The following is a 22,741-nucleotide window of genomic DNA, read 5'->3' on the forward strand; positions in this document are numbered from 1 at the left end:
GGCCTCACTCGTTTCAAAATGGCGGAATGGTAAAGCTTTGTTCAATTGTGAGTGGTTACAAAACCATATTTATAGTACATTTTACTGCTTAATTCAAACTTGAAAGGGTTAGCCATGGGTCCCAAGATTGCTAATGATGTTAAAGAGAGAAGTAAGAAGATGATTTATATGGAAACAAAGCCTGAGATAACCAAGAAATATGAAGCTGGCCTAGCTTAGACTACCCTTACTAGGGAATATGGGCATAACAAGTGCCACTAGAAGGTAAATAAATCCTTTCTATATTTTTTATTTCTAATGTTTTCTGATTGTATACAAGTATATTATAAATATATATATATATATATATATATATATATATATATATATATATATATATATATATATATATATATATATATATATATATATATATATATAGCACTTACTATACTATTTTGGTATCAATTTTTAATATGTAAGTACAATGGTGATGTTTTTACCGGGGGGTTCTAAACGCATTCCCCAGCATACGGTGAATTCACCTTATGAGCCCAAGCGTGGAACAGATTAATCTCGTAACACGAGGGCCCACTGCACCACCAAACTGACTAGCGATTAAATTTGTTATCAATAGTTCAAGCATCAGCCTCAGTTTTGACAGATTGTGTCATCTGTGTGACAAGTTTAGTAGAGGTGGGCAATGTACTCCCTTTCTTTTGCTGATCAGGCATTCGTCAGAGCCCTGCACCCTTTTTGTCAGAGTGGGTCTGTCATTTAAGCCAGACGAAATTGTAATCGTCGGTCCGTCAGTCTGTCCGCCAGTCTGTCGATATATTTTTGCCCAACCTTATGCCACCACTAGAGGGTGACATTCGACTTTTTTTTCTGGTCTGTCATTTGTCAGTTGCTCGTCTACTTCTGTCAGCGCTCATGCTAATTCTTTTATTTCTGTTTTACTACTTACACTTAAAGTTAACACCATGTCTGTGGATCTACAGTAACGCTGCAATTTTAAGGCAACACAATAATATAAGTGTAATATGAAAACAAATCCAGACAACATGTTTTAATCTTAGGCTGTAATACACCATCATGTTTATCATCCCACATCTGAGGGAATTTAGGGACAAAAGTGCTATTGGCAGTCATGTCCACTGGATGGCATTATCATGCTTTACTTGACACTCAAATGGTCGATGTTAGTTTCCATTTATAACTGCCTCTGTCCTACAACTATAGAATGCGGTTTCATTAACATTTGTCTAAATTTTTCTACATTTCTGTCGCATAAACTACAAGTAAAACAAAGAATTGCTGATGTTGTTGATGTTACTAAATAACATCTTTAATTAAGGAATAAAAAAAAAAAAAAAAAAAAAACTTATCTTGCATTTCCAGGCCAAGAGCCAATGAGAGAAAGAATGCAAATTTGTTCTGCATTCATTGGTTACTGGAAAGAGTTACGGCCTTGCATTAAAAATGCATCCCAGAATGGGAGAAATTACAAATAAATCTCTGGTAAACTTAGCTGTGTTATAGCTGTGAATTGAATCAACACAGTTTATTCACTCATCTGGACATATTTCTTCACATTTTTAATTCACAGTTTTTTTGGTTTTTGCTTTTTTGTTTTTGTTAGTTTTTCAGCATTCCTGTCATTCGTCGGTCTGTATGCAAGTCCGTCGGTGACAGACTGACGGACAGTTCGTCAGTGCTGACGATGTGGCCACCTCTGATGTTTAGCTTTTATAGTTTGTTATGGAACTTTATGCACTATATCCCGAATGACTGAAATAAAGACTAATGTCGCATAACATTTGACATTTAGACTTACTATACGCCATCACATGCTGGAAGCTTATTAAAAGGATGGATGCTATTGACTCACTATAATGTGCCTGTGCTTTTTCATGCTAGTTAAAATAATGAACTATCAGCCTCTCACAATTTGATTAGCAGCTGAGCAAACTGAGATTTTTAGCACACCACAGAGAACTATCAACCTGCAAATACAAACTGAACCACAATTTGTTTACTCACCAAACATTGTGTTGAACAGAGGCTGCTTATTGTTTTACACATATTATAGTCTACCATATTTGTATTTCTGATCATCTAAATGAAAGTTTCTTTAAATCAAACGAAGCATGTCATTCTAAATCGTGGAACATGCGACAAAATCTTTTGAAATATAAAGTAGCTTCCGTTTGAAGTGACTACATTAATGTAACACAGCTGCTGATGCTCAGTATGTCTAGTATGTGATGCTGTGTGCATACTGTCATGCAGCATAAGGCATCCCTCCCTCTTGCAGAAATGCTGCAATGCGTCTCCCTCAGCCAAGACTGGGTCAGTGTAACTCAGCTTACAGAGACAGCCACATCAGTGTCCCCATGGCAACAGCCAATGAGGCTTGTGAAGCCTGTGATTGCTTAAGTTTGTGTGAGTGTGTGTATGTGAAGATCATATTTTTAAAGGGCTTAGGATAACTAGGGAAGAAATAAGAGGAGTTGAGGAACGGTGGGTGGTTGATCATGCTTTGTAAGAATATTGAGATGACATACCCTGAAGGACATACAGTATACTCCTATCTGTCCATTTTGACTGTATTGGCTCCCATAACATTCTCAGATACAGGGTTTGAAACCTCAAACATTTCCTTAGATAATTTCCATGTTGGTTTGTCAATGTATAACTCAGTCTCATATGTTGTCTGTCCATGATAATATAGATTGTTACTAGGTACTAATACTCCATTATTAAATAAATGTAGAAAAAGGCTGGTAAAAGTAGAAGTAATGATATATTTATTGAACTTGAATAAAACCATTGCAATCCAGTAAAACAACAACCATACACCTTACACCATGACATGGAACAGAAAGATGTTTGTTTTAAAGTAGACAGTCAACCATCATTTCAATGGTGGCATGAAATGTGTCCCAGTGATTTAATGTTCCCTTGCCTTGCCATGTCAAACCGGCATGTTCCCCCACCATGGGAGACACCAGACCACCGGAAGATAACATGGTCCATTTTGTGACCTTGAAAACTTTGTTGTAACAATGCTTATTGATAATAAATCTTCACTCAAATCTTGTTAGACTGTCACAGTCCTCATGTTGGCTGCCTGCTGTCCTAACACCAGCCTGTTGTTGGTCTCAAGGTTATTCAGGTTGGGGTCAGATTCCTCCGGAGTAAGTTAGTTAGTTAGTTAGTTAGTTGGTTAGTTTCTTCCATCCATCCATCCATCCATCCATCCATCCATCCATCCATCCATCCATCCATCCATCCATCCATCCTTCGCATGTCCAGGCGTCTTCTGGCAATAGATGGGGGACATCCTAAACTGGTTGCTAGCCAATTGCTGGACTAGCCAGGAGATCTAAAATGTTTATCTTTCTTGTGGCACGATTCACACATTGTGCAAAATTGTTAGTTGAAGATTATAATTGAAGTCTCCGTTGACTACTATAAAGACACAGGGACGCTGAAATTTCAATGTTCCATCACTGCATGCATGATGTTTCACCAGTGTGTTGCAGCAGCTCATGGTTGCAAATATTAAAATAAAGGCCATTTTTGAACAACCGTTAAATCTTTGTCCATAATCACTGGGCGAAAGCAGATAAACTCTCCTGACCCATGCAGTCCGCTTTCTCATTTTAGTTCACATTACCGCAGTGGGCAATTAAACCAGATTCCAGGTTCATAAACTTTACAAAAGGTACTGGCAAGTGTGCAAATGAAATAGCTAAAATCAGAAATAAAGAACAGGGATATTGTATTAACTGAGATTTACTGTACTACAGACGTAATTCTATATACCTATAGAACAGTAATTCACACTTTAAAAAAATGCCTAAATCCTACTAAGCTCAGTAACATTCAGTCCTAAAGTTGGTAAATGTTTATTTATTTATTTATTTAGTTTTATGTAATCTTCTAATGGTACTAATCCAGGGGTGTCAAAACTCAGTCCTTGAGGGCCGCTGTCCTTCTTGTTTTCCAGGTTTAGGGTTAGGGTTTTGGACAAACCAAATAAGGTCGCATCACATGGACTAGGGCGGGAGAAGGTGGACTTCTTTTGATACAATGTGGGGGTAGTATTTATTTTTATTCTTATGATGATTATCGTGCGCCTCGGTGGTGCAGTGGGTAGCATGTTCGCAACACAGTTAAGGGACCAGAGTTTAATTCCAGCTGGCTCAGGTCTTTGTGTGTGGAGTTTGCATGTACTCTCCGAGCCCACGTGGGTTCTCTCCGGACACACTGGCTCCCTCCCACACTCCCTTTTGAGGATAAGCGGATATTGAAAATAGATGGATGGATCATTGTTATCTCATGTGATAGAACTACTGTACCTTGTTCGTTTTTGTACAGAAGTGATATAAGTCCACCTTCTCCCGCCCAAGTCCAGGTGATGCGCTCTCATTTGCATTTATTTGGCTGATAGTAACAAGCGATCCGACTGGAGACCAAACAGTGAACCATTTTACTTTGGCTAGCTCTCGAGGTTGACCGAAAGAGGGTGGGGTATCGTGAGCGAGCAATGAGAGATTTTGAGTGAGCTAAATCTTTTTCTGTGCTTAAAAGCTATCATTGCTCGCTCAAAATATTTTTCTGTGCTCAAAATAGCCTTTCGGCTCACCTCTTTCTTCATCACAACAGACTGGTACAGTGTCTGCATCACTGAAGACACTGCACCGATTCGCCTGTCGCTCTCCCGCTCAATCCTACCCTCACTCATGATCAAGACCCCTATATACATTCCACCCTTTTCCGACAGAGGAGCATAGTTTCAGATTTGGGTTAATCATCATCCCAGCAGCTTCACACTCTGCTCTGCGAACCGCTTGAGTGAGAGTTGGAGGTCACGGCCTGAAGAAACTAACAGCACCACATCATCCTCAAATAGCAAAGATGCAATGTTGAGACTCCCAAACCAGAACCCCTCAAAGCTTCAGCTGCGCTTAGAGATTCTGTCCATTAAGGTAATCAACAGAATCTGTGACAAAGGGCAGCCTTGACAAAGTCCAACCCCCCACTAAAAACGGATTCAACCTTGGCGGAGTCCAACCCCGACTGGAAACAAATTCGACTTACTGCCGGCAATGCTGACCAAAGTCTGACATTGGTATTACAGAGACCGAACGACTCAATCAAGGAGTTCAGTACCCAGTACTCCGAAAGCATCCTCCACAGAACACCCCAAGGGACACGATTAAATGGCTTCTCCATGTCCACAAAGCATATGTAGACTGGATGGGCTAATTCCCATACATACTTGAGGATTCTGCCTAGGGTGTAGAGCTGGTCCACCATTCCACGGCCGAGACAAAAACCACACTGCTCCTCCTGAACCTGAGCTTCAACATCTTGAAGGACCCTTCTCTCCAGCACCGATGAATAGACTTTACCGAGGAGGCTGCGGAGTGTGATTCTTGCATAGTTGGAACACACCCTCTGGTACCCCTTCTTAAAAAGGGGGACAACCATCCCAGTCTGCCAATCCAGAGGTGCTGCCCATGCGATGTTGCAGAGGTGTGTCAGTCAAAACACCCTACAACATCCAGAGTCTTTAGGAAGTCTTCGTGTATCTCATCCACCCCCAGGGCCTTGCCATCAAGGATTATTTTTGACCACCTCAGTGACTTGAGAGAGATAGGAGAGCCGACCGTGCTTCCTCAAGGGGAAGACTGTTGTGGAATTAAAGAGGCCTTCGAAGTATTCTGCCCTCCGGTTCACGACGTCCCGAGTTGAGGTCAGAAGCTCTCCATCTCCACTGTACAAATTGTGAATGGCACGCTGCTTCCCCCTCCTGATATGGATGGATGGATGGAGGACCATAATTTCCTCAACGCCGTCTGGAAGTCATTTTACATGGCCTCACCAAAAACTCTGCAATCGACGGAGCCACACTCCGCTTATCCAGTCAGTTCCTGTCAACTGCCTCTAGACTGTCACAGGTCAAAACGGTCTGATTGAAGTCCTTTTTCAGCTTCACAATCCCTTATCACTGGTATCCATAAGGACTTGGTTCGGAGATTGCCATCACGACAAGCACCGACCACCTTACGGCCACATTACCGATCAGCCAGCTTGGCAATGAAGGCACAGAATGTCCACTTGGACTCAAGGTCTCCTGCCTCTCTTGGGACATGGGAGAAATTCTCCCAGAGATGGTAGTTGAAACTCCTTCTGACAGTGGACTCCCAACAGACCCTCAAGATACATTTGGGTCTGCCAGGTCTGACCAGCATCCGCCTCCACCATCGAAGCTAATACACCAACAGGTGGTGATCAATTGACTGATCTGCCCCCTCTTCACCCGAGTGTCCAAAACAGGTGGGCGCAAATCCAATGAAATGACCACAAAGTCCTACTGTCCTGGTGCCAAGTGCACATATAGACACCCTTATGTTTGAACATGGTGAATGTTATGGACAGTCTGTGACGAGCTCTTCAGTCCAATAACAAAGGACTAACAATATTTGCATGCTTTGTTCAGTTTCACATTCAGGCGAACTGTTGTTTGAGTGGCCAAAAGATATGAGTGATGCCGCGTTCAGATGGACGCGTCCAAGCGCGTCGTTTACGCTCTTTGCGAGGTGTTTTGTCACGGGATCAAGATGATCACTTTTGTGAAGTCACTTTTTGCTGGGCGAGGGGAGTGGAGTTATTCTTTTTTTACACTGCGTGTGCATTGCTTTGTGGCAATACTTATCTGCCAAAAAAAAAAAAGTTTCAACATCGCAATCAAGTGGCCGATACCGTGCTAAATACAGAGCTGTCAATGCTGCACTATCATTATCTTGGCACCGTATCTACGATTCAACAGCTGTTTAAAAAGGAAGCAAACGCTGCGCATAACAGTTCTCCCAAGTTCTCCCTTCCGTCATTCTAGAAGCCAGGCGAGTGCTCTTGCTTGGCTCCGGTTTTGTATTGAAGTTCAGCTGGCCGTTGGATAAACCCGTATTGAAAACCCACTTCTGCTGGTTCACTGGCCGTGTATTTTTTTCCAGACTTTGTGTCACAAATGTGGGCACCCATCAACGACGGGCTAATGTAATGACGGTTTTGGCGAACTCTGGCAGTGGCTGTTTTCATATAGTTCAGTTGCCACTTGAACCGCCCATTAAAACTAGATACGCGGTATGAACTATGAAGGGTAAGTTAGTCTCCACGCTGCCGGAGATGCTCTCAGTGCTGGAATAAATTGACCAATTGGGTAATCTCATCATGTGCAATTTACAGCACAACACAGCATCAAAATCACTGACCTTCCTTCTAGGTGGAAACAGTCCTAATAGCTGTTTTTAAATTGGAATCTTGGAGCCTATCTTGGAACCTATGTCTTCTCGCAGTAGGCGGGGTACACCCTGAAGTGGGTATCAGCATGGTAATTCACAGCTAAATACAATAGTGACAATACAGTATAATAATGACAAAGCCTTGTTGCTAAATTGGCACCACAGAAGCCACAAGACATTACAATTTTATTTTGACTTCAAACACTGCAAGGGCTGGTCAAAAGCTGGGGATGTGGTGTATGTGGCCCAAAGTCCACATCTGCACTTGTCCCTCTTTTCAGCTACACTGGAAGGCATTTTTTCATAGTGGGGACGTGTTAGCAGCTAGGTAGTGGCAACTTTGGTCTAAGGTCAAAAATCCTTGACATGAGGAGTATAAAAGTGTGATAGCGTTGATATTCTCTGACAAACATATTGGAGAAAACATAGTAGTATATGGGGTGGACAAACAAAATACATAAAAGAGGATTAAAAAAAGAAACGATAGGTAAATAAGTCAGTGTTGATGGGACATGCTTTCAGAAACATTTTTAAGCCAATGAGTTATCTATGTCATACTCAACATACAGAGTTGCATAAGTGATGGATTCCCGTAATTGACGTTCTGATTGACATCACAACTCACATATGAGACTTCTTTTTCATCACAACATATAACTTTTTACATGTGTTCACTTTAGGCCAGAGGATTCTCCAGTATCACAGTGACAACCTTGAGACGGTGGTGTTAGTGAATCCATCGGAAAAGGCTGTTTCCTCAGAGGTGAGCCCGACGTGCAAAAAAAAAGGGCTCTGATTACATGGGCTTAATGGTCTTTTTGCGTTTGATTCTATCTTACTCATCAAGACATTTGAGTCATTGTTTGCCAGCTTGTGTGTAAATTTGGTCATGCTGTAGGTGTTGTACTGACATTTTCATACCAACAATCTTAATAAAATTACCAAATGACACTCTTAAAGGGAAATTTTGCTTGGATGGTAACTTTTGAGCCACGATCAAAAATGTAAAATTAGAACCCTGGTGAAGTCAGTTTTGTGATAGCTCTTTTTTGGCAGCGCGTTGAAATCTGATGTTATTCGACGTAGCAATTCTCAGACCAGAACATCATCAGTTTCATTTTGCTGATAGTTTGGATACAACATAATCATTTTGATCCAGTTCCATTTTTACCTAGAGGTATATTTTACAAATGTCCTTGCACTTTACCCAGGTCCACTCTCTGATCACTGATTTGGCTGGAAATAAACTGCTAATACTGAGTGGGCAGAGCTCTGACCACGGGGGTGACGTCCTTCTGCAAGGTGGGGCCTTTACCTGCCAACACTTCTCTGATATCATCTCCGACATTCAAGTAGGTGCAATATGACTTTTATTCTTCTTCTTTGTCTTCTTCTTCTTCCTTTGCTGCTGCTTCATCTTTGTTCTCATTCTAATAATATTTTAAAGTTCTGTCTAGACTGATTCTTTTGCCCTGGTTCACATGTTTCTAGGTGGAAACAGTCCTATCCAAGGCCTTTCCAGAACAGCCTTCAAGGCTTACTGTTTGCTGTCAAGGTGACGGGGGCTGGAGCTCCCTGGGCCAAAGCCAGGGCCAGCACCTGTTTCAAAATATTCTGGAATACCGTTTGAACCCTGAACCTCATCTTTCCAATATGGAAGGAATGTCAACATTTACAGAGTACGTCTCAGAGACAGTAGACGTGCCCTCACCCTTTGAACTTCTAGAGCCCCCAACTTCTGGAGGATTTCTGAAACTGTCCAAACCTTGCTGCTACATATTTCCTGGAGGAAGAGGAGACTCGTCTTTGTTTGCTGTCAATGGGTTCAACATCCTAGTGGATGGTGGGTCTGACAGAAAGTCTTGCTTCTGGAAGCTGGTTCGGCACCTTGATAGGATTGACTCTGTTCTGCTCACCCATATTGGAGCAGACAACCTTCCTGGCATCAATGGTTTGTTCCAGAGAAAGATAGCAGAGCAGCAGGAAGAGAGTAACCAAGGATCTGGGTCTAGCTGCACTGGTGAGTCGATGAAGAACCTAATATCCCCCGAGCTTGGTATTGTATTCTTGAACGTCCCTGAGAAGCTTCGGATGCCAGAGTCCACTTTAAAAGTAAAACGAAGCATTGAGGAAGCATCTCTTACGCTGCAGTATCTCGGTAAACTCGGTATCACGCCTGAACCGCTTCATAGAGCAGTGAGCAACACCATTGAACCCATCACTCTTTTTCATAAACTTGGAGTGGGAAAGTTAGATATGTATGTACTAAACCCCGTCAAGGAGAGCAAAGAGATGCAGTTTCTTATGCAAAAATGGGCTGGGAACAGCAAAGCCAAGACTGGTATTTTGATGTCTAATGGAAAAGAAGGAGAAATATCTGTTCCATATTTGACGTCAGTTACTGCCCTTATTGTTTGGATTCCTCATCGTCCCACAGAAAAGATAGTCAGGGTTCTTTTTCCTGGAAATGCACCACAGAATAAAATCTTTGAGGGACTTGAGAAAGTAAAACACCTTGATTTTTTGAGATTCCCAGTAGCTACTCAAAAAGACTTATCATCTGGTGCACCACTGCCCATAATCAAACAGACTAAAATGAAATCAAGAACTGACAGCAAAGAGAGTCTCAAAGCATCACCAAAACTAACCTCAAAAATAGCCAAGAAAGAAGTTGTTGGGCAGGAAGAAGAGTCGAAGAATGAAACCATTAAAGAGAATAAAGTTGAAAAGAAAGAGGAGAAAAAAATGAAAATTCAAAGTCTGAAGGCAACCAAACAACAAAAAAATAGCGAGGTTGCTCCCGTCACAGGAAAATCAGAGAAGAAGATTTCTAAGGAGAAAAGTGGCAAATTGGACAAAGTGTTTCGAATGGATGAAAAGAAAGACAAGGAGAAGAAGGAAATTAAGAAAGACAAAGTGAAAAAGGAGGAGAATATAGGAAAAGAAGAGAAGAAGGAAAAGAAAGAGCTAAAAAAGAAGGACCAAAGTAAGCCAGAACTGAGGAAAATCATGAAACCTGACCTGAAGCCACTCACTCCTGAAGTGAGAAAAACGTTACACAAAGTTAAGACTCAGACTAAAACAAAGACAGAAAAAAATGCTGCCGGTAAAGAGCATGCCAATGGTAAAAACCAAATCCCAGAGAACCTACACAAAGACTTTGCAGCAGCATCTCTTGCAGACAGGTCCATTGTGTCTTCACCTGAGGACCTGACAGAGGACTTTGAGGCTCTGAAAAGAGAAGAGCTATCCCAATGCAAGGCCGAGACTAACCAGATATCTGACTTGTCACTTCAAAAAGACACTAAGGTTTCTAAGACATTTTCTCCTGAAGACAAAATGACATCATTTTGTGCAGATACCTTCCCTGAGAACATAGATGAAAACAATGCAGACCAGAAAACTGTGGAACAGATTAAAGCTTCTCAAAGGAACGATCCAAATATTGGTATTTACAAGAAATATGAAGATAAGACATTTGAGGAATATAGCAAATATTCTACAAAGGATGACCATAAAGACAAATCAAAGAAGAGCGATAGCTCTGAGGATGATGATGATGTAATTGAAAAAGCTGAGCTTGAAGGAACAGAAGATAATGCATTTGTCAAGTATAAGCCAAAGGAGCTGAAAAAAGAAATACCCGGAAAAGAATTGGAAATCAAATCAAGCGCACAACTGACATCTTCCACTGCAACACTGCCAGGACAAGGAGTAGTAACATCAGCCTCAGAGCAATTCTCCTTTATCCAAGATGAGACCATTCCTGGCTACTCTGAGACCGAACAGACCATTTCCGATGAGGAGATCCATGATGATACCGAAGAGAGAATGCCACAGTTACGATGTAACGTAGGATCTTATGACGTCTCAATTCCTAATGTTCCTATATCTTTTGATACTATGCCCAGTTTGAAAGAGATGAAAGGCTCTGCTGTCCCAGATATCGTCGATATCAAACACAAAGTTTCCATTGGTGGCCGAGAGTCTGAAATTGCATCTTACCCTGCTGTCATTACAGCTCCTCTTGCGGAGGAGGAACACGTATCCTCTGCCACGTCCATAACAGAATATGACAAGATGTCTTCATTTGCCACGTCTGTAGCTGACGACCAGTCCATAGCATCTGTTACAGCCCCTCAGACTGAAGAAGGTAGAATAAAATCCCTCCTTCTTGATTCCACCAACAATGCACCATCACATACAGGAGGTACCCAAGGAAAAGACTATCTTCATTCTGCAGGTACTATTTCACCCACCTCCTCTCTGGAAGATGACAAATGTTTTAAGTCTCCTTGTTCTGATGAGTGTCAGCCCAACATCACAGAGATGACGAGTGATGCCAAGATCAGTGCTGCTCCTGATGAATATGATGATGAGGATGAGGAGTATGAAGATCAGACTCCAAATGTTGACATCCCACTAAGTAAACTCCAAGAAGGCTATGAACATGCAGCATCCATGCTGCTTAGGGAGAAAGACAACTCACCTGCTCCTGCAGTTTCTTCTCCTGTTTTCTGTGCCAAGCAGCAATCTCCTCCTCAGGTTGTCAGCAACAAAATGTCTCCATCTAGTCCAGCTGGATTAGTGATCGGCACAGGAATACAACCTGTATCCCCAACTCTACATCTCCCCTCCGGGTTGGAGCCCTGTTTAAGGCAAGACAGTGTTGACAGATGCCCTAGTCCAGATGAGAGCACTATGAAACTGGCTTCACCCACACAGTCAGTGCCTACAAGCAGTGGCTACTCTCCAGCAGAGGAAAAGCCCTTGAAATCAGAAGAGAAAGATGAAGCTGTAGCCAACTTGAAATATGACACTCACAAAGTGGAGAAGTCAGTCACTATTTCTGATGATACATCCTTAATTGGACTTCCAGGTGACAAAACAACATCAGAGACATCAGATGAATCTGAAGAGGACAGTGTGGATGAAGATGACTATTACACGAAAAAGGATCTTCAGCCAGCTGTTAAGGCTAAACTTATGGAGGCAAAGGAAGGATGCTTCCTGGATGATGATTTAACAAACGAGACAAAGACTTCCAAGATGACGACAGATGTTGACATCTTAGAAGATTCTCCAAGTGTGCATAAGAAATCAAAGCCTCATATTGTATACTCTGATGAGGATGAAACAGATAATTTTCCAACTGGATTAGAATCAAGGTTCTCTCCAACAGATACAAGCAATTCACAGAAGTTTCAAGAAAATGCAGAAAAAACAGGGCCTGAGAAAAGTGTTCAATTCAGTATCTGTGATTTCCCAGAGAAAGAGACCAAAGAGAAAGCTATCTATATTAGACAAGACACACCTTATGTGCATGGAAAAACATTCTCTTACAGTGACATATATGATAGCAAACCCAGTTCCATGGAATCTGATTCATTTCATCAGGAGTCCTTAGATATGGTGGAGAAAGATCATTCAAAGGATGAAGTGGGTTTGCCTTTATCCCCGGGAACAGCAAGAGAAAAAATGACAGGGAAGGATGACTTTACTTATGGAAAAGAATCTTTCACTACACCATGGCACGACTCAAAGAGTGCGTCAGCGCTTTCTTCCATGCCAAAAGAAGCCAAAGAAACTCAGCCATTTGAAGACATGGCAAGTCGATTTCCCACAGTGGCAGATAGACCTGAAGCATCTTCCACTTCTTTATCATTGGAAAAGAATCCCTTGTCTTATGTAGAGCAACCCGACCTCCCAAAACCATCAACCTATTCCTCAATGACAGAGTTCAATGTCGCCAAAGTTGCTGGCCCTGATGATAACGATCAAGGTTCATGTTTGGAGATTGATGATACCCGCAAACTGACAGCTAGGGATGAGAAAGACGACAATGATGATGAGGTTAGTGATGACGATGATGAGGAGGAGAAAGATGAAGATGATAGAGGTGCTGTTCATTATGACATGGAGAAAGATGCCAAAGAGAAGCCTGAGAAGGAAGCACAAAGTCCTCCAAGTGAAAATGTAATCTCAAATGATCCTGAATTTATGGTTTCCATGGTTGGCTATGGCTTTAACAGTCAGGGGAAGTCAGGTGTGAAAGAAATTCTGTCCAGCTCACTCACAAAGGTCGTGGATGAAGATAAAGCAGATTCCAAATTCTTGAGTGGAAAGTCAAATCTGGGGTCATTGTGTTTTCCTGGTGAATCCTCAGCCTCGCATCTTGATGACTGGGAGACTAAGAAGTCACTTTTACCAAGTCAGACCACAGACAAAGGTAAAGAAGATATTACCTTGAAGTTATCGGAGAGATGTTTTTACCAGAATGATAGAGATGATCCTGACTTTGAAAAACTTCAGTCCCCGGGCCATCTAAGCAAGAAATCACCAGACACAAGTTTTCAGTACACAACTACTGCTGCCCCAGGCTACTCTTCTTCCTCTGCCTACAGCTACTCCTCTTCTACTTCAGGCTCCTTCTCTACAAGCCGTCAGCTTGGAGAAGAACTAGGGACACCAGCCTCAGCTGAGCCACTGTTTGAGTACTCCTCCTTTAAAGAAGAACGCTCACCAGTTGTAGACTCTCCTTTCGCTACTTTAATTGGCACCAAAGATGATTATCTCGAAGTGTCTGAGAAACAAAACACTGTTACGAACATAGCAGAGTCTACCTCTGGCTTAGCCCACTTTTCACCCCTTAGCCCATTTGAGGAAGTCAAACCCTTCCCTTTACATTCATCCATGTCTTCTGATGAAGACAAAAATGAACAAACATCTTGCGGCAGTTTTATGGATAAACGTCCTCAATCCGACTGCTTCTATAAGCCTGACTGGTCTGAGGTGACATCTTTGGCCTCTGCAAAAAGCTTTGGGGATTCACTAACCACGCACCCTCAAGGACCAACACTCACAATTGAGAAAGAGGCAGCCAGCGCAGCTCTCTTTGGCGTCGCTTCTTCTCCACGGCCACACACAGAAGGAAAGCATTACTTTGAAGAGACAGAAAGCAGCGAAGAAGAGGACGAGGGAGATTATATGCAGGAAATTATTCAGAAATCACCCTCCAGTGGGATCAAGGGTACCGTGACATTTTCTGACAAGCCCGTTTCTTCAGCTGAAGTTGAAAAGACATGCGGCGCGCTCCCTGATGTTCTTGGCTCCTACATGTACTCACCACTTCAAGCTGGCAAGCCTGACCCAACTACTGAAACCAAACAGGTCAGTGCAAACTCAACCCTCCATGCTTGTGCAGCAGCTAGTGATGCAGTTGCAGGCTCACCTGGGATGGACCTGAGAGAAGGTGCCAGAAACTACACAAGCTCATATGAATGGGAAATGTCTAAGCCTCAGATGGGGAGGATGCCTGGTGACTCTCCTCCTCATTATCGTCATGACGATGAGTTTGAGGAGGAGTGTGAAATGGAGCCAGAGCACCCAGCCCGCCCACTTTCTCTCTCATCGACTAATCAACCATTTCACGCTCCTTTTTATGCTGACGAGTGCAGCCAACAAGGGCAGGATGATGATGACGATGATGAGAACGATGATAACAGTGATCAGGAAATGTCTTGCAAAGCACCCAAAGGAGCAGCCTCTTCATATGCAGTCCACACCTCTCCTGGATATTCATCCTGTGAGTACAAGCAGCGCAAAACCGACCTTTCACCTTCCTTCATCAACCCATGCATGCAGCAGCTATGTAGTGATGAAGATGATGCGGATCAAGGACAGCAAAGTGACCAATCCCAGGACGAAGATTTGCAAGACATGTCGGTTAAGAGAAGAGCTCACAAGCAGCCCCATCATTATCAGACTCACAGCAGCCCATTCCATGAGGCTGGAAGCATGCAAGCACGGTTGAGTCTGGCAACAGAGGACACGCCACCCACTTCTATAAGTGAGTCTCTCGCATCTCAGTCAGACTCTGAATTGCCTCCAGGTACAGAAGAGTACCCTTCAGTCACTGGTGAAGGCAACATTGATTCAGATGAGGATGCAGACTACATGCCTATTGACAAAATAACTGCCACAGGAGAAGGCGGTCATCCCCCCACCTCCTGGAAGAGCCACGATCCAAATCCCACACCACAAAAAGATCCTTACCCCCACCCTCCTCGTCCAGATGTCTGCATGGTGGATCCTGACTCTTTGGGTAGTGCCTCCGTTAAAAAGGAGCCTAAAGCAAAAGGCCTGAAGAAAGCTTCTGGGAAAACAAAATCAGCATCTCCAGCAAGGCGCAAGCGGTCCCCTTTGCCTGTCAAAAATACATCCTCTCCTCGTAGTGCATCGCTGAAAAAGAAGGAAGCAGACAAAAGTTCACGAATGTCTCGTTTGTCTGATGGACAAGGCTCAAAGGATGATGATCTCTCAAGGTCAAGCTACAACCCTGGCAAGGTGCAGACCAACGGCACAAAAAGCAGTTTAGGTAAGATAATCATTGTGCATGTGCTAGAAAATTACAGACTTGATGTTTTTAAGTGTACATATGGTGCAGAAAAAGAAACATGTTTTATCAACAAGCTGCATTCATTTGTGTTTGGTGGTTTTGGTTACACTAGTTGTATTAAAACACACTTATAAAAGATGGGGAAGCCTATTTGGGGATGCAGAAATATATACTGTACTTGTCAACAGAGGCTGGAAACGTGATACACAGGGGCGTTACTCGGCATAACGCCCTCCTGCGGCACAGGGCCCCTACTTAAGTGTTATCCAACTACCAGATCGCTACCATGTATCCCCATCCATCCATGCTATCAGCCCGCTACCTTTCTGCAGGTCCAGTCTATACTGGACCGCACGTACAGAATCCATCCATCCATTGTTTCTCCAGGGTGCACACATGCAAACCAAGAGAGATTGTCTATCCCCGGTGTCCTGGGATGTCCTCGGGGCCTCCTTCTGGTGGGCCCCGGCCACAACACCTGACCAGGGAGGCAACCATCTAACCACATGCCTGTGGAGGAGCAGTGGCTCAACTGTGAGCCCCTCCAAGCTTCTCGCCCTATCTCTAAGTGAGAGCCCGGACACCCTGCAAAGGAAACCCATTTCGGGCGCTTGTATCCTGGGTCTTGTTCTTTCGTCACGACCCACAAACCATTGGATCATAGGTTAGGGTAGGAACGTAGATCGACCGTTAAACTGAAAACCTCATCTTTGGGCTCAGTTCCTTCTTCTCTACGACACCTAAGTATGGTACATAGGCACATTCATAAGTCAAGACTTTCCATGTTCATAAAATGAGCTTCTGTAACCGGGGATCGGACCGCCAAGGTCCCAGGCCACCAGGCGCTCCCCATCGAGCCCCACCTTCAGGCTCTGCTCCAGAGGATGGCCACAGTGACCCGTTACCGAGCAAAGACCATTTTTTTAAGCTTGCTTTCATACAACAAAACCAAAAACATGTATGGGAGCAGTTTTTCTTGATAAACCAGATTTATTCTTCTTTCCCAGCACTACAGGTATCCTATAGGACTATTTTCCAGGAAATGTTTTACCTATTCTTTTCGTGTGACCTACCAGGCTCTCAAAAGGCTGGTTCTACAGCTCCCATATATGTTGACATGGCCTACATTCCCAACCACTGCAGCGCCAAGAATATAGATCAAGAATTTTTCAAAAGGATCCGCTCTGCATACTATGTGGTCAGCGGGAATGATGCCGCAAGTGGTGAACCAAGTCGAGCCGTTCTCGATGCACTGCTGGAGGGCAAAGCTCAGTGGGGGTCAAATCTTCAGGTAAGCTTTCAGCTCTGCATTGTTTTGCCTTTAGTTTAACTTATATCACTACTTACATTATTCTGTCCCCTGAAATAACTTAAACGAAAAAACTATTATTCATGACAAAATAAAAAAATGTGTTTTTAATAACCAAAATTAAGGGAAAGTATCGGTACATGTGAAGAAATTGACAAATTGACAAAAAACATAAGCCAGGGACGCTATAACACGGAGGTCCACTGTACATATACATATATGTATATATTTTTTACTATAATTACTGGAAAAATGTCCTTCACCTTCATCTTTGTCAAATACATTATTGCAACAAAACAACAAAAACTATACAAACTATGCTCAAAACCAAATCAAAACTATTATGACAAATCCAAAACTTTCTTCTTTTCGTTGAAGTGAAGGTTTTGCCCCTCTGAGACAGTTGCTTGTTTCATCTTGGTTGTCTGAACTTGTTTTGACGTCAATATTGTTTCAGTTTCAGCACATGCGACAGATGTGAAATCTTCAACCGTTTTGTGTTCAGGTGACATTGATCCCGACTCATGACACAGAAGTGACTCGTGAGTGGTACCAGCAGACGCATGAACGTCAGCAGGAGCTCAACATCATGGTCCTAGCCTCCAGCAGCACTGTTGTCATGCAGGATGAATCTTTCCCCGCCTGCAAGATAGAGTTCTAGCAATGCTGTCACTCCATACTGTCAAACAACGTTTCTCTCAAGCATAATTTATTGCGTTTATGGCCCTTCAGCAGTACCACACGGAGATTACATTTGTTTATTTCAATTCATTACGCTCGTTTTGGGGCGGCAGAGTGGTTAGCACGTCCGCCTCACAGTTCAGAGTCCTGAGTTCAATTTCAGCTCACTCTGTGTGGAATTTGAATGTTCTCCCTGTGCCCGCGTGGGCTCTCTCCGGGCACTCCCACGTTGCAAAAACATGCACAATAGGTGTATTGGATACTCTAAATTGCCCTTAAGTGTGATTGGGTGCGTGAATGGTCGTTCGTCCCTGTGTGCCCTGCAGCTGGCTGGCAACCAGTTCAGGGTGTCCCCGTCCTATTGTCCGAAGATGGCTGGGATAGGAACCAGCAGGCCAATGACCCTAGTGAGGATAAGTGGCTGGAGAAAATGGTAGGATGGGACAGTTGCAGTCCTTTTTTAGCAATTAAAAAGGCAGTTTCTGCAAGGAATTGTCTCATTGCTATTCCTTCTAATGGTAAAAATCAAAGTTCACTTTTTACTAAGGCCAACTGTAATTGGCGTCCTCCCCGGTTATCTCAGTTTTTACGTTTTTGCAGTACAGTATAGCTGATCAGATTGAAACATTGTGCTGGTACAAAATGACTATCACCATCACTACTTTCCTTACTTTGATGACAGTTGCGGTGTTTGAACTTTGTGCCTCCAACCAACATTGTGAAATAGACAATAATATTATTAAAGTAGAGGCTACAGTGTCCTTTCAGTGTCTTTGAAATATATTTGCTGTAGCATAGGAACAATTTTATTCAAACTTCCATATGGTTGTGAACTGTTTCTATGGTGAAAATAACCTGTTACCTTTAGATTGTATGTGGATTTTACGAATAATCTCTCGGTATTTGTTTCCTGTAGTCTTTGAGGTTTGCTTTCCAGATACCTGTATATGTGGTTGATGTGCAGTTGTGGAAAACTGAAGTGCAGTCAGATGTGATGTCAAAAGAAGCAGTCAACCAACCCTTGACGTTCTGTCTTTACAATAAAGTGCATTGGAAGGAAGGAGTTAAAACCTCAAGAGCTGCTGCATCTTGGGATCCTTTTCCAAAGCTGTGTCCGAGAATGAAGAATGTGCGGTAATAGAGAGAGAGAGAGAGAGAGAGAGAGAGAGAGAGAGAGAGAGAGAGAGCTTGTGTTTGCACACTGGACAAGATGCAGGCTGGTGCCATAAGTGGTCGAGGTGAGACCCATGTGCCTTTTAGTTCTGATGTGCTCGGAGATTGCGGGGCTGGAAATGTGTACTTGTTGTTGAGACCGGACATGAACGGTTGCGTAGTGAATGAGGATTCGACGAGCTGGTCTCAATAGGTTTTGTCCGTGACACAGGTGCACAAAAAAATAATAATCGTGTTTGGCAAGTAGAGGACTTTTAAAAAAACGGATCAGTGTTTTCTGTCATTGATTTCTACAAGCTGCCAGTTCAACAGAAAGCACAAATGACAACCAGTGGACAAAAGTGGATGCTGTCTTTCCTGTTTAGTTTGGTAATGCTAACCACAATGCAATGGTTGAAAACCCTTTTCAGTAAGTTTAAATGATTTTTTGTTTTGTTTTACGCAAATCATTTTAACATGATTTTATTTTAGTTTTTAATCACACACTCGATCTTTATCAAACACACCCACACATATATATATTTATACATATATATGTATACATTTATATATGTATTTATGTGCGGTTTCTTTGATTGATTGCAGTCAACGTCTCAATTATTACAAAAGGGAAATGTGGTCAAAAATGAGGCTAGAGGAGACAAACCAATCAGATTCTCACTTTGAAAGCTTAAATCAAAGGACTATTTCTTTGAATGCAACAAACTACACCACAAACCATGTTTTGTTTCTATTTCCCTTTCATGCTGTCCAAATACTTTGGTATATGTAGTAAAGTTCGTAAACGTGCATAATTGCTTTTGGGATAATTTATTTAAGGTAGTGATTTTTTTTTTTTTTTGAACAGTCATTTAGTTTCTTGTGATCTCCTAATCAGTACTTTGAAATAGATATTTTCTGCGTCAGTAAATGGCTTTAACTGACATTTTGGTGATTTTGATTATGATTCTTAGCATTTGTTGATATTTCGGAATTTCTATTATTGTCATGCATCTTGAATACTGTCATTTAAATACCGACCGGAAACCAAATGAATCATCCCACAAATTACGGGACCAACCCCAATCACCAGGGTCAACATTTTTCGTCTTTATAGGTCTTGCTGGATATTCGAATTAATTCCTGTATTTACACCAATTGCATGTACACAAAGACAATGGCTTTTCTCTTTACCAGAAAAGAGGCTGCAGGTAGCAGCTTCAGTTGATTTGAATGTGATGATGCAGATAACCTTTATGTTCTCCGTGGAGGACTTCGAAATCCCTGGTTGCCTTGTTTACTGCACATCTAATGGCCCACTGTGGCCAGCAGCACATCTCCGAGTCACGAAGGGCACTAAAGCAAGTATGCATCGTGTATAGATACATTTCTTCCTTTGGGTGATGGGTAACAGTGAGTCAAGTTCAAGGTAATTGTGGCATCTTTTTCCCCTGCAGCCCTCGATGGGTAATCTGTATCCGTCATTCTTATACTTTACACAGACTGGCACTCATCATCCTACTTGCATACTGAGACTGAAAGATATTACTTCACAATCTAATCTTCACATTTGACTGCTGCAATTTCACCAAATGTGATTTGAGAGCAGTTCTCCTCTACTGCAGTGTTATTCAACCTTTCTTGAGCCAAGGCACACTTTGCTCTGTTGGAAAAATCTCAAGGAACACCACGAGCCGAAGTTTAAAATCTGAAGCGCTGGAGCCTACGTTAACAAATATAAATTCATTTATCAACAGAAATCATACGGAAATAAATAGTGCTGGGTATTGGGTCTTAAAAGTGTATTGCTATTGCGGTACAGCAAAGGCGTATTGCGATACATACTGAGATATATTGGGCAATGTAAAAGGTTTATGAGTCGGATATTAATGCACTTCTCGGGAAACATACAGGAGCTTTCAAAAAGAAATGACTACAACGAAGGGAATGCTGTCTTCATATCGTAAAGATGTCCTTTTCTGCCATCCTCCTCTCTGCCGCCACTTTTGCTTTGGAACACGGCCTCACTCGAAAGGTATTGTAACATTTAATGTGGTATTTTGGAAGTGCTTGAAATTATTAACAGGTAAAACATGATTCATAATAGGACAAAAATCACGACACGAAAGCGGCTCCGGAGCGGATTGATACAAAATATTACGAAATATTACAAAAACATGGCATTCCACCATCAATATGCAAAGTATTGGACACTGAACGTCATATTGCAATACGCGCATTGCGTCACTTTGTATCGCAATATATCGTTAATATCACCCAACCCTAGAATTTTTTTTATTTAATTTTTATTTTTACGCACTCAGTGTGGGTGAATACAGCATTGAAGAAAAGAAGCCCTTCTTCCCCTCTCAGTCTCTCTCTGCTTATAGATTTTATAGCAGTTATGTAGGTTTTCGTTCAGGGTTTGGTTGGCAGTTAGCGTTCCTCGCAATTACTGTCACAGTACTCAGAGACAAGATGGTTGCTGCCATTGGCGGTGTTTGACTAAACTGCCAACCCCATCAGTCACTGTAACACCTTAAGCCACAGGTGTCGAACTCCAGTCCTCGAGGGCCCATATCCTACCTGTTTTCAAACCTTTTCCCTCAAAAACACCTGATTCAAATGATTGGGATCATTTTGAAGCTCCTGCAGAGCTTGCTAATGAGCTAATCATTTGAATCAGGTGTGTTGGGGAAAGAAAACCGGAAAACATGCAGGATGCCGGCCCTCGAGGCCTGGAGTTCGACACCTATGCCTTAAGCGCTTGTCTCAAAGTACTGTGCTCCCGTCTATTGGCAAAAAATATTCATTACATGATTACTCTGCAACACACGGTTCTCAGAGCCGAAAACGGCACATTTTGTTTCCCTAAGTTTTAAAATTTCCCATGGCACAAATGAAAAGATCTTGCAGAACACAACTGGGCCACGGCACAGTGGTTGAAAAACACTGCTCACAAATTTCAGTTTCAAAGGTGGAAATAATTGAGAAAGTTGAGATCAAGACACTGTGCAGTACTGTGGAAGCCCACATGAAACGTCAGTTGTGCTTCGCAGAAAGACGTGGGATTTATTTATTCTTTCTGCTTCCAGTTTTCTTTCATCTCCTGTTTTGAGTGCAATATATTTTTTTTTTTACTCCTCGATTAATTGTGTAAAAGTAAAAAATAGAATTGATAGCTACTGTCTAAAGAGAAAAGTGCGATGATGACAAATAAAAACATTTACTGACAAAAAAGGACTCTTGTCTTGTATTCTTAGTGAAATGCTATAAAAGTGTGAAACTTAGGTAGAAGGAACAAAGCTTCACAGGGTTATATAGGCCAACACAAATATTTATTTTCTTTCCTGGTCATGTCTTTGAATGTCACTAAGATAAGTTTATTGAATCTTTACGGTCTCAGTTGGTCATAGAAAAAAAAAACAATATGCCAGTGATTAATGATGAAAAAATGAAGCACTTGTGGTGCAACTATTTTTTTTTTTTTACCACTCCCCCGCTGGAAATGTTCTTTAGCATGTCACCATATGAGTGTGTCTATGAATATATATATATATATATATATATATATATATATATATATATATATATATATATATATATATATATATATATATATATATATATATATATATATATGATAAAACCTCTATTGCAGCACAAATATTGATTTTTTTCATAACCATCATGATCTCGCTCATGTTAATGCAAGATTTTGTCCATTTTTCATTAAAAAGGAATACATTGTTTTGAAATTTCATAAAACTTGCAAATGAATGTGTTCTTAATGACCACCAGTATGTTTTAAATGTAATCATAGGTTTAGATATCAATAAATCAAATTACATGGGGGGTGGCCCTTCTCCAGATGCGGCCATGTTTGTTACAGTTCCTGCAGTACGA

At 41.9% G+C, this 22,741-nt stretch overlaps 1 protein-coding gene across 1 annotated transcript; it reads left to right on the top strand.

Annotated features, from left to right (window-relative positions):
- The first annotated feature begins 8,933 nt into the window (after positions 1-8,933).
- On the top strand, positions 8,934-22,075 carry map1aa (microtubule-associated protein 1Aa). Its single transcript, XM_088412812.1, has 3 exons — positions 8,934-15,672; positions 16,770-16,984; positions 17,508-22,075. The coding sequence occupies exons 1-3, from the start codon at positions 8,949-8,951 to the stop codon at positions 17,661-17,663; spliced, it is 7,095 nt and encodes a 2,364-aa protein (XP_088268938.1). The 5' UTR covers positions 8,934-8,948; the 3' UTR covers positions 17,664-22,075.
- Positions 22,076-22,741: the final 666 nt, after the last annotated feature.

Source organism: Hippichthys cyanospilos, chromosome 4, assembly GCF_059441005.1.
Source record: "Hippichthys cyanospilos isolate Australia breed blue-spotted pipefish chromosome 4, RoL_Hcya_1.0, whole genome shotgun sequence".
NCBI lineage: Eukaryota > Metazoa > Chordata > Actinopteri > Syngnathiformes > Syngnathidae > Hippichthys > Hippichthys cyanospilos.

What these genes read in the sequence shown, in the direction of transcription:
- map1aa (XM_088412812.1), top strand. Translation starts at nt 8,949, where the DNA reads ATGGAAGGAATGTCAACATTTACAGAGTACGTCTCAGAGACAGTAGAC. An exon ending in CGGCACAAAAAGCAGTTTAG is followed by an intron (nt 15,673 to 16,769) that starts GTAAGATAATCA and finishes GTGACCTACCAG; the next exon opens with GCTCTCAAAAGGCTGGTTCT. An exon ending in AGTGGGGGTCAAATCTTCAG is followed by an intron (nt 16,985 to 17,507) that starts GTAAGCTTTCAG and finishes TTTTGTGTTCAG; the next exon opens with GTGACATTGATCCCGACTCA.